The following is a 13,405-nucleotide window of genomic DNA, read 5'->3' on the forward strand; positions in this document are numbered from 1 at the left end:
AGAATCAGAATAAGGAGAGTACTCCTGCAAGTCTTCAGTCAAGACTCTGAAACATCCAAGCCTGCTCAAAACTCCCCAACTCTGGTTCCACCCTAGGCCTCTTATCAGGAGGGGCAAAGAACCTCTAATCAAAGTAATTAAATCTTCTGCCATTTTAAGCATGTGCTTCTTGGGCACAGATCCTGTAGAACTAGGAGTGACACCAACAGAAGCTAAACCTGGCCTGCCTCTGGGAGAAGCCTTGGAAACAGAAGGAGAGGGCCTAACCACCCTAGGAAGGGAGGGGAGTACAGTAACCTGAGAAGCCCCTTCAGCCTGACCTGCCTCCTGAGAGGCCACATCCTGCAATATCAAAGTCTCCCCTGGGACTCCAGAGAAGCCTCCGCGGAATCACCGGTTCCACTGACGCCTCTAAAGAACCGGCGTCCGCACGGACGACTCTTCTTGCCTGGGTTTAGCTGCTTTGTCTTTGCGCTTCTTGAAGAAGCGGGCGCCGGAGCATCCGACGGCATATTATAATTGCACCGCTCAAGACCAACCTGGCACAATCTAACCTTCGCTAATAGTGCGCTTATTGAACCTAGCACAAAAGCGACACCCAACAACGCCGTGCTCAGGCCCCAAACAAGGAATACACAAAGTATGATAATCCCTATGCGGTATCTGCTTCCCACAAGAAATACAGTTATTCACTTTTTCTGACATCCGGTAAACCACTGAGGCAAGAAAAACTAAAATATTCCCAACGGGTACTTAGCCAACTTTGACTCGGTCTGAAACTCCGAATTCGAAAAATTTCAGAACGCCGAACGGCACTTGCAACGCTGCTTCTGCATCGGACCATGCGGCAAAAAAGACTGGGGATATGACGTCGGTCATGCGCATTTGTACCCTGACGTTCTGATGTCAGTCTTAAGCGCCTTGACCGACGTCAGCCTAATACTTTGATATTCGGGCCGACCGAGGACAGCGGACTACCCAAGTGTAAGGACTGCAGCAATGTGAGATGAAGAACATCTGGCAGCTCAATGGACTGATTGAGATTAACGGCAGAGGTTACTTTCGTAAGGAAGGACGGATTAGGTCTCAAGGAAACCCTGTCCTTATGAAAGATTAAATACGGAGATTTGATGGACAACGCTTGAATCTCCGACACCCGTCTGGCTGATGTGATAGCTATTAAGAATGCAGTCTTCCAAGACAGAAATTTTAATTCACAGGTGGCAGCTGGTTCGAAAGGTGATAAAGTCAGGGCCTGTAAAACAAAATTTAAATCCCATGGCATGATGGGTTCTGACACAGGAGGCCGTAGCAACAAGGTGCCCCTCAAAAAGGCCTTACATAGCTTATGAGCCATGAGAGAAGGTTCGTAAGAGGTATGAAAATTTGAAATAGCGGGCAGTTGGACCTTAATGGTAGCAGGAGCAGAACCCTGCTGAAAAAGTGTGGATAAAAAAATCTAAGACAGCAGGGATGGGGGCTGTGAAAGGACCCAGTCCCTTGGCCTGAGCCCAAATCCAAAATCTTTTCCACTTGCTGGAGTAAATCTTCCTAGTGGAAGATTTATGAGAAGAAGATAAAATGTGTACTACCTCAGGTGAAAAACGATGAAGTCTGACTAAAGATGGAAGTGGAGTAGCCAGGCTGTCAACCTGAGGGTCCGCGGGGAGGGATGGGACTGTCCCGCCATGTGTGTCAGTAGGTCTGGTGCTGGGTCCAGAGTCCAAGTACTGTCCACTGCATACTGATGAAGAAAGAAGAACCAGACTTGGCGAGGCCAGTGTGGGGCAATCAGAATCATCTTGCTTCCCGAGGAAATGGCTTTCTGAATCACTCTTGGTAGCAGAGGAAACGGAGGGAAAGCATAGAGCAGACCAGGAGGCCAATCGTGGACTAGAGCGTTCCTGAGTGACTCCCCCTGTGGGGGGATCAGAGTGAAGTAGTTGCTGCACTCGGCATTGTGGGGATTGGCAAAAAGATCCAGCAAGGCTGACCCCACCTGTTGAAAATCTGTTCCGCAACTCGGCAGTTCAGGGACCACTCATAAGGCATCAGAATAGGTCTGCTTAGCCTGTCTGCTATCACATTGGCTCTCCCCGGAATGTGCGTTGCCACTAGGAACCGTCAGGAAGGCACTGCCCACTGCCACACTCGCATGGCCTCTCTGCATAGGGGGCAAGATCTGGTTCCCCCTTGCTTGTTCAGGTACCACACTACGGACATGTTGTCCGAGTGAATCACAATCGTTCCTAGGGGAAGAGAGCTCTGCAGTGCTTGCAACGCCAGTAACACCGCTCTCATCTCTAGAACATTGATGTGCAGATGTACCTCGTGATCCTGCCAGGTGCCTTGGACCGTCCTGCCAAGATAATGCCCCGCCACCCTATCTGGGAGGCATCCGTGGTCACCGTGGCAACCGGAGGCATAGGAATAAACGGATTCCCTTTGTTCAAGTTGGTGGAATGCAGCCACCAACAGAGGTCCTGTTTGCACCGATCGGTGAGAGTAGGATCAAATGGGACAGGGGAAGTTTCTGAAAGGACCATTGGGCAGAGAGGAGCCACTGCAAAAGCCTCATGTGTAATCTGGCTAGGGGCACTAACATAATGGTGGCTGCCATGGAACCCAGGAGCTGTAGGACCCATCTGGCCTGAACCTTCTTGAGGGGTAGCAAAGCGCGAACCTGACCCTGAAACACCTCTATCCTTTCTTGACAGGAACGCCCGCATATGAACAGTGTCTAGCTCTGCGCCTATATAAGTGACACGCTGTGAGGGCAGCAAGGCAGACTTTCCCCCAGTTCAAGGTAATTCCTAGTTGATGACAAAGGGCAATAGTCTTTTCCCTGGCCTGAATGAGAAGATGCCTTGTGGGGGCGGTGAGGAGCCAGTCGTCCAGGTATGGAAACACTTGGAATCCTTGACGTCTCAGGTGAGCTGTCACCACTGCCAAACACTTGGTGAACACCCTGGGGGCTGTGGTGAGGCCAAAGGGCAGGGCACGAAACTGGAAATGACTGGCTCCCAGCCGGAAGCGTAAGTGACTCCTGGATACCGTGTTCATTTTGATATGGTAGTAAGCATCCCTGAGGTCGATGGAGCACATCCATACTTTCCCAGTAACGGAAAAATACACTGAAGGGTGACAATTCGGAACTTGGACTTTAGAACGTAGCGATTCAGTCGGCTGAGATCCAAGATGGGTCTCAGGTCCCCTGTTTTTTTCGGCACCAAAAAGAGACTTGAGTAAGTCCCTAATCCAATCTGGTCTGAGGGGACAGGTTGGATGACTCCTTTTTTCAGCAACTTTGAAATTTCTAGTGTTGTGTGATCCCTTTGACTGGGTGGAACGTCTGGGATTCTCTTGGGTGGAGGAGGGTCTGACAATAAGGGGATGAATAACCTCCGGTAACTATACGAAGCACCCATCGATCCTCAGTGATACTTGCCCAGGCTTCCAGGTACAACGAAATGCGGCCCCCGACTGGCTCCAGAATAGCACAGTCGGGCAATACATCAGGAATGATGATAGGAAGGCCCGCGAAAGGAATCACGGTCTCCCAAATTGCGAGGGCCTCCTCTGCCCCTAGGGCGTCGTCTCCCAGAATAGCCACCCCCTCCTCTGCCTCTGGAGGGGGACTCATCTTGACTGGCAGGGAAAGACTTCTGTGACTTTTTGAACCACATTTTTCCTCCCCTCTGAGCCTTGGGGTAAGGCCTAGATGAGAGGGAAAAATGGACCCCTACGGCAGACAGGGTCTTTCCCTCTTGCTCGCATCTGGTGAGGGTGTCTTTCACTTTGGTCTCAAAGACTGAGGACCCATCAAAGGGGGCGTCAGTGAAGGAAGACTTGAAGGCCTCCGCGAAATGACGCAGGCACATCCAGGTTTGCCTCCTAAGGGCTACACCTGAGCTACCTGCCCTGCTCGCCCCCTCGCCTGCATAAAATATGAGCCTCATGGACGAGTTGACAATCTAGCCAAGAGTAGACAACTGGGCGTTAACTGTCTGTGTTAATGCCTCAGATACGTTACCCGTTAGAGTATCTCCTAACTCTTTAAGGAGATCTCTCTGGAGCCGAGTAAAATGACAAAGATAGTTCAGAGACCGAAGTGTGAAGGTCGCTGAAGACAGGGTACGCTTCCCGTACCGATCCATACTCCTGGACTCCTTGTTAGGAGGCTGGATAGAGGAAGAAGACTCAGCTACTTCCTGCTGAGTGGCCACCGCCACCACCATGGCATCCACAGAAACCCCTTTGGACAGGAACTCTTTCCCAGGGGGAGCTGAAAGAAATTTATTAGGGCATCTGGGTACAGGTTCCACCGAGTCAGGAATATCCCATGCCCTTCGACAGATCAAATCTAGGAGCTCATCGAAGGGTGGAGACACCCAGGAGGCGGAGAGTTGAGCCCCAAAGGCCTTGAGGAATACAGACTCCTCCTCAGAGGGGGTTTTGGATGACCAGCCGCCTCTCTGCCTCAAAATCTCCAGGATGTCGGAGAAAGAGACGTCATCGGAGGACGACTTGGGGGACCCCTCTGACTCTTCGAGGTCGGTATCAGAGGTGAGAGACTCATCCTGGGAGTCTATGTGCTTCCTCTTGCACGACTTCTTTCTTGGGGGCTCCTCAGGCACAGACTCCAAGGGGCCCTCAGAAAGCTGGGGACCACTCATGGGGGTATCCCCAGACCTTGGGGCTCCGCCGTCAACCGATAGGGGGACATCAGAGGCTCTCGCCGGTGTGGAAGGGGATGGAATGACCAATCCGGGTGATGTCACTGAAGATCTGGCCAGTGCTCTCCTCATGGCCTCGAAGGCGGGTCCCCCTGAATCCAAGGATCGACCAACCTCTGAGGCCAAGGCCGGAGCCAAAGTTCCCCGAGCCGAAGCGTCGAGAGGGAGGCTCGGAACCGACAAAAGTCCCGATGTATCCCCCTCGGGTCCAACAGAGGAAAACCCGGGTTCCAAAACCAGAGGACGGAGCCGACATAGTAGGAGCAGACGTCGGCACCTATAAAGCCTTAAGAGGTATCGGAGCCGGCAGAACATCACCCGGAGCAGAACACTCCGGCTCCGAAGACAAGGAGGTGCTCGGAGGAGGAAACATCGGTGCACCCATCGGGACTGGCTCCGGAGCTGACTGGGTCGGAGCCGAAAATAATTTTGCCAACGCAGGCGACTGCAGGAGCCTCTGGACCACCCTATCCACATCCAAAACAGAGAGTCTGAAGGATTTGGAGGAGAGAGAAGGTGACTGTGATCTCCCATCTGGAGATCCTTGACTGACACTAGGAGACCGGCTCTGAATGGGCTCTAACAGGATTGGAGCCGAGGCTGATTCAAGAACCACAGCTACCTCCTGCGGCCCCGAGGACAAGGGAGCTGAGGAGGTAGAATCCAATTTGGTAGTCTTCTCCGGTGGCTCCGATGAAACAGATGGAGTCGGAGATCTCTTCTTAGCCTTAAAAGTCTTGGCTTTAGTCTGTGAACCAGAGGAAGAATCCAAGGACTCCTCAAAGGAAGGCTTTAAAGGACCCTTCAGTATAAGTTTATTTTTTCTTTCCTGTAGCACCCTTGGGCTGAATGCATGACAAAAGCTACAGGACTCTTGTAAATGTATAGCCCCCAGGCAGTATACACAAACGGAATGTCCATCTGTTATGGACATCTTGTAGCTGCATTTAGAACACTTCTTAAACCCAGGAGGGTTTGTGTTTCTTTTGATCCTTTGACATATCAAAAAAAAGCACAGTACACAACACAACAGAAACAGAACCTTAGGCCAACAACGGTTAAGGCGGGAAACTACCGCTAACAACTACTGACAAGAATCTCCAAGTTAAACGATTCTGACACGACTAATGTACACACACACAGAAGCAAGGAAAAAAAAAAAACGCTTTCCTTTCACAGGAACAGACAAACTATACAACGGAGGGAGGACTAGGTCCTCTAACTTAAACGGGCCTAGCACATAGGAGCAGGGATACCACAAAACAAATCACTCACATCACAAAAAATACACTAAACAACAAGCAGTCCGCTATTAAAATAGCTTTTGTGAGGAAAAACATGATTTTCAGTGAGAAAAAAAAGTTTTAAAGCTACTTAGCCACAGCCAAGCGAGACCACGTCCTAGCTACACGAACGGCAAACGAGATCTGGGGCTATGGAGTGGTGCAACATGGGATACCAGGTTAGCCCAGCCAATTAGAGACTTCGTGCTAGAAAACCCGTGAGTAAGAATGTAGGCGAGATTGGACCACATAACATCCACCAATTTTATGAGGAACAGACCAAAAATATGGGTAGAAAACCTGGACATGCTGCAAAAATCTGGAAAGTTGAGAGGTGTTGTTTCCAGGACTGAGAAGTCTCAAACAATGATTTCAGCCTGCGAGGTTGACAGTTTTAATGCTACATTCAGCAGTGATTCTTGTAGCTATAATAACCACCTCTTCAAAGGCCTGACTGAAAAACATGACTCTACCAACCTACTACATGTCATTTTGGGGGGGGGGGGGGGGGCACAGACACTACTCTGCACAAAGTCTGCTTATGATTGCTGTAGACTAGTGTACATAAAATTATTACATTTTCAAGATATTCTTTAAACTGGCAGGAATAAGCAAGACTTTACCTTGCAAAACTGTTGAAAATAGTTCTTTTCAGACATCCCTTTGGAATATAAATTAGTATTAAGACAAGTTTTTATAAGCCACGGTGGTGCACCGGTAGCGTTGTCACCTCACAGCAAGAGGTTCTCCAGTTCAATTCTCAGTTGGAGCGCCTTCTGTGTGTGAAGTCTGCATGTCCTCCCTGCGGTCGAGTGGCATGAATGGGCGTGCCTTCGTTGAAGGTTGGGCGTCGGGCTGGCACCTCGGCACCATAAAAATCGACTGCCAATCATTAGCGGACCAGAGTTCCGCTGTGGTGATCCCTAACCGGGAAAAACCAAAAGAAAAACATTAAGACAAGTTTCTCCTTTTTGTCAAATCCTGATTAAAGCACCTTCTGGCTAAAATGATTTTTTTTCCTGGAGCAGCTGAGGATATAAAATAGATGATTACAAGGAAGCAACATTTTTTTTAACAGGCTTTTTACATTCAGACCTCACCGAAAACATTTGTATAACCAATTTCCCTATTCAATTCGTAAATGTTTCTAGGTTTCCACACTTTCTATGTTATTTAATGGATGTGTTTTTGGTACTGCTTATTACATTGCTAGTCAGGCTATTAATATTTCTAAACCAAACTCCTAGGCATCTTTTCCAGTGTGTTACAGCATATTAATTTACTGGATTAGTCCCTGGAGTTATGCATATTCTGCATGTGTTAAAGCATCCTTTAATATACACACACCACTGATTAAATTGCTCTTTTCTTGCATACTTTTTTCACTACTCTTCTATAATGAACCTTTTCACTATTGCTCCTTTGTAACATTGGTAAATTCAGGTTAAATGCTACTTTGTAAATTCTTTTGTTAAATGGGCTACTGCGTTGCAGATTTCTTTTAATTTGGCCTCTCTTCTTGCTCAGAAGATGCCTTTTTTAACTCACAGCTAGATGTCCAAGAAACAGTTACCTACAGGGTAACACTAAATTGTAGTAGTAAATATGGAACTGCAACATGAAGAAAAAAAAAAAAGTTTCAGACAGCAGCAGCTGAGCGCCTACCTGCTAGGACAACCAGGTCTGCCTCCTTTAATGCATCTCTGCGGTTCTGGCGAATGTGGATTGGTGATTCTCTTCCTAACATTCCACGTGCCATCCCTCCTAGGAAACAAGGGATACCAAGAGATTCTAGTGCTGCCCTAGAATAGAAAGTCAATCAGACAGATAAAAGTTAGTCTTTTTACCATTTCATTCAATAAAAATGAGATTTCATACAGAAACTCTAATATATCATAAGAAACTTGATTTGTCAAATTTTCAATTTGTTCTCCTTGAGACTTTACTTATAAAATAATCTGATGGAAAGAAAGGATTATGAGTGACCCAAAGCTAGTCCACATTCAAATCCACTACTGACTACTAGTACATCCCTTGGGTATTTGTGGCTTGCATATTGTTCCATACAGCTAGTTTACCCTTGCATACATCAACAAATTCTTAGGACAACACTGCTAAAGACGGTCATGGTCCATAAATGTGTAGGGATAGTATGTGGTCCAAACCACATACCAGAACCCTGTGTAACTCACCTGCGTGAGCCATATACATCTCTCAACCTTTTAGTGCAAGAAATCTGGACAAAGGCCCAAAAATAGGAACGTATTTTAAATATTGGTCTTATAAACTTAGAAAGTTGCTAGAGTGACAGAGTTTGTTTTAACATACATTTTCTGACTAATTTGAAGCCTGAAACTCAATTGCATGTCATTAGTAACTTCCAGTCTTCAGATCATTACAGTGATTTGTCAGAAAACTACAAATTTTATGAGGAATGGGCCAAAAGTAGGAGACAAAAATCTGTCCAGTTTAGAGGTATGCCATGAGCCAATAGCAGGTCAACAATTGGGGATTCATAGTACAGACAGTAAACATGTGAATTGTGAAGTACACTGCAGAGTTGATGGTGGAATTTTTGCCTGTACAACCATGGACTAATAGCAGATAAAAAAAATGAATGTTGCATATGAAGTCCAGATTGCTACATACCATGACTGCAGACTAGAAGAGACCAATGTTGCTCTTCCAGCCTCATCTTACATTTTAAGAAATACATAGAAAACATGCCTACTTAAAAGTACACACACAAGCTGAAAGTCTTGCATTTGTATTCTAGGATTATATTCATTTGCTGAATAATTTTTTTTAGAACAGATGATTTTTAAATGGTAGTCCAGTGCTGCTATTTATCATTATCAATAACTGTATTCCATGTAAACATGGTGCTACCTTTAGGCTTAAAATGGCTCGCAAGGGCAGTTAGCCTAGTACTAACCTATTAAACTATGAACATACAACAGCTGCTCCACCACATTGTTTGTCAGCTGTCTTTGTGGTACATTGTACTGTATGAAGACATGAAGACTTTCAGTAGGGTGATCCTGCAACATCCATGTAAAAGAAAAAAATGAGCTGCACACAACACTTACGGCTCAGACTGCCAGTTAAGGCAGCTGAACTTCTCATCCATATTTCATTAACTGTATTAACTGAATAAATCATGCATTTATTTAGGATTTCTTGTGCATTATTTAGCAATGCTTAATGGTCAGGTAGGCATAACACAAGGGAAATCTGATGGCAGAAGAATATACCTAGTTATATACAGCAGCTTTTAGACATATTAGCTTGCTTGGATAAGTGCATATGAATACCACATATACTCTCATTTTCTTTGGAACTCACAAGGTCTATTTTCTTCAGCACACTCTACTCTAAAAATTACAGGTAAAGTTCTTATGCATCAGAATGCCAATCTAGAGCTGCAGTGCACAGAGTCTGATTGATTCTCATTTCAGGTATGACAAGAATATCCTTTACTGCATGACTGTCTTGAACGTCTATGGGTAAAGCTGCTTTGAAAAGTCCCATTACCTTCCTTGGAATAACAGAATGGATGCTGGCTGCTACAGAACATATTTGTTAAAAGGCAACCCCCCCCCCCCCCCACAGCTGACAAAGTGTGACTGCATTGTGCATGAAAATTGTGTAATATGTTATGGTAATATTGGAATACAATTATTGATAATGATAAATAGCAGCACTGGACCACCATTTAAAAATCATCTGTTCTGAAAAAAATTATTCAGCAAATTAATATAATCCTAGAATACAAATGCAAGACTTTCAGCTTGTGTGTGTACTTTTAAGTAGGCATTTGGTACTTTGGGTGGAAACTAACATCTAGCACCAATTTTAAACCTAAACAGGCTCTACTAGATTGTGCTAAACAATAACATCTTTTTGAAATGCTTGGTGCTGCAGCGGCTATTGCTCAGCAACATTTACTTAGCATAAAGAAGTTCTCTTGAGGGCATAATATGGTGCTATCAACAGTGGTACCACCAAAGGCTAACATCACACAATCTGACAAGGCAGCAACCCTTGGACCACTTCTGAGTGGACAGAGACATTACATGGGCATTGGAAGACCTGTAAGGACCACAGACTGGAACCAACCAGAATAATGCAGATTTCCCACAACAAAAGATAAAAAAAGGTGTGTGTACCTTTCTAGAAAGGGGAACCTTTCAGAAATAAACTGGGGATTGGGTATCATATGTACTGGCCTATATAATATTCAGGAGATTCTTTGAGAAACTGCTGGCACATGTGGATGAGTATATCTGCTTCCCCAACACAGCAAGGGACAAATCCAATAAGACTCATGACGTTTATGACATTGCCAGCCTTCCTGAAGTGCTGGGAGCTACAGATTGGAACCATGTGGCAATTAAGGCACCAACCGGTTTACACAGACAACATTATATTAACAGGAAGAGGTAGCATTCCAACAAGTGCCAAGTAAAGTGCAAAGAACAGGAGTTCAGACCATGTGCATGCACAGTACCTTAGTTATGTTCATAATTCCCACAAACAATAGACAAGTTAACAGTATTGTCACTTACTTGGTGACATCCACAGGGCCACCTAGTAGGATAAATATATGCACACTAGTGCATACAAATATCTAAAACCACAGAAAGTATGTCCACATGTTTCACAGCTGCCTCACTGTATGTCCTTAATGAGTTGCATATGATGCAGACTGCCCCTGGAGCCCTAACTCAAGAAGCCTATACATAACCACAAAGTACAGCTAAACATCAATACAATATTAACCATACCGAAACTAAGAATGAAATACAGTAAGTGTCTGGCCTGCTGAGACAAAAAAGGAATTTAAGGTTTGCCCCTTCTGCAGCTTGTCAGCTGTTCACAGCACGATGCATGCTACATAATATGAACTCGAGGAAGGAAGCAGTCCAGCCATTATCAGGATCCTTCCTATCCACAACAAGAGGACCTGTTGCAACCTCCAGCACAACATCTTTGAGCAACATTTGATGGTGAAGGACAGCAAGCAACAGCAGCTGCACATTCCCAGTATATGGCAGTGAAAGTGAAGCAGAAATGTCTGGTTCACCTACGTGGGCCTAAACATGTGCACAGTGGCTGTGTATTGTTACGCACTACCATATGATGCATACAGTGTTCTGTACAGGCTATGCTGGACAGTGCATACTTTAGTCACATTATGCATCAGACAACTCAACTTGCATCACACAAAATGGAGGGAGGTGAGGGTCACAGCCATGGTCATTTTCACAGGTGCTCAAGGGTATATGGACATGTGGCAATCTACACAAGTGGGGTTTGTGGGGTTACTGGTCATTGGAAGTAGAGAAATAGGTCACAGGAAAGAGATCAATGTCATAAACAGCAACAAAAATGATAAAAAATGGGGATTCCAACCACAATGACCACCAAGAACAGAAGAAAACAGGCTGGAAAGGAAGCACTCAGATCCACAATTTTTTCAAGGTTTAATGACACAGATAGAAATAAATGCTTTATTTCTATCTGTGCCATTAAACCTTCAAAAAATTGTGGATTTGAGTGCTTTCCTTCCAGCCTGTTTTCTTCTGTTACCAATGTCAAAAGATGATACTCGCACTGTGGCAGATGCAAACTGTGCTCCATTTGATGGTCATCCTTTGATGACACCAATGGTATTGTTCATCCTTCCAGTCACAGGCAACAATGGAAGATAATGTGCAGATGGTGGCACTGGATAAAATCTCACTGATGTGGCCATGGATGCAACATTTGCCACAAAAGACTACAGGAGTCGAATCATGGCATAATTCCTGAATTTCATTGTTGCCCACAGGCATTGGCAGTGCTGGATAGCATTATATCTGGAGGGAAAGCACGACACCAGTCATCTCCTGGTTGGTGCTGGTAGCTGAGGACTGTGTAATGATTATAGCCCTGTTTATTCACTCACTGATCTGCATATGCAAGTCTTGAGCTGGCTGTGACAATAGTCTGCATTCTGAACCACCAGTGGTCTGATGTATAATGGTCATCAGTGTCTTATGTAGTGCTCTGCCATCACAGGCCAACAGGTAGTAGTGGCACTGCTTTTACTTGCATGGGAACCCCCACCTTAGCAGGAATGGTGGGCCTCCATGTTGTGCATTCCCTGTGGTAGCAGGCAATGAGTGAGGGATCCTCAGAAAGAAAGCAGATAGTTTTACAGTGTACTTGGATTGTGATTTGAGCAGTGTGTTGGCATCGCAGCCAGACCTTGTGCTGGTGTTGACCTTGGCTTGCTGTCTTGGCCCAGCCTATACAGGTGACACCACAGCAGTGGTTTGTTCTGCAAATAAACAACACATGAAATATCTGACAGTGTCCACCCCAAAAGCTAGTCTGAAGCAATGCTTTACATATGCAGTACAGAAAATTGTTAGCATGTGCTCACTGACATCAGACTAGGCAGAGTCTCTGTATATTATATGCAGTTTGACTACTAACTTGTTTGATCTCCACATGAGATATGCAGCTTCTGGCCACAGCCACTCCCACAACCCATGTCCACACCTCCTAGTATGATACCAGTTTCCTCATTTGTAGTGGTTGCAGTGAGTGGTAGCCCCACTCTACCTGCAAATCCCCCTCACCTTTACATTAAGTACCTTTGCAAGGCCTTCCTTATGTTGTTGACGTGTTTTCAACATTGCTGTGTTGTGTGATTCATCAAAATGAGTGACGCCCTGGATCCCTGCATCTTGCACATAATTCTGTAAAGGCTACTGGAGCATCCTCTACTAAACAGGCATTGCCCATAGGTCATAAGTGCCTGTAGCAAAACTTTGTTCTCTGCTGGATGGAACTTGACTAACCTGTGCTGCTTATCCTCTTGAAGGACATGCATACACTGAGGAAGTAAATAGCCCATATCATTAGCCAGATTATATGTGAATACAGTGTGTTAGCACTAACACAAGCACGCGCACTCAAACACACACACACAGATACATATATGTGGCAGACACATGCAGGAATATGCCAGGGTTATGTAAAACACAGGGGTACACTTGAAGCTCTATGGGGCTGAGGGCTTCCCTGACAGCAGGTGTTGAGGGCGGACAGGAGCATGATACCCGAAAATAGTGTGTAGAAGTCTCCTACAGGTGTCCTCATGGCAAAAAATCAAACCATATGAAACGCAGATGGTGGGGTTGTGTGCACAGCTGTCCATTGCAGGCCGGCACAATCTAGATCAGTAATGCAAACAAATGTCCAATAGTGTTACCACTTCCTTGAACCACACACATAGCCATCCTTAGGCATAGGCCAACTATGTGCCCGCCTAGGGCGCTGCTCTAGCAGGGGCACTTTTCCAGTAAACTGGATGGTGTAGGTAGACCAGGATGG

At 45.7% G+C, this 13,405-nt stretch overlaps 1 protein-coding gene across 1 annotated transcript in view; it reads right to left on the bottom strand.

Annotated features, from left to right (window-relative positions):
• The window catches only part of ILVBL (ilvB acetolactate synthase like), a 790,151-nt gene that overhangs the window by 384,291 nt on the left and 392,455 nt on the right, over positions 1–13,405 (bottom strand). The window contains exon 9 of the mRNA XM_044080826.1: positions 7,685–7,821. Coding sequence (XP_043936761.1) covers positions 7,685–7,821 — 137 coding nt within the window. The remainder of the gene's footprint in view (positions 1–7,684; positions 7,822–13,405) is intronic.

The sequence above is a fragment of the Protopterus annectens genome, chromosome 8.part0, assembly GCF_019279795.1.
Source record: "Protopterus annectens isolate FY-2018-M chromosome 8.part0, PAN1.0, whole genome shotgun sequence".
Taxonomy (NCBI): domain Eukaryota; kingdom Metazoa; phylum Chordata; order Ceratodontiformes; family Protopteridae; genus Protopterus; species Protopterus annectens.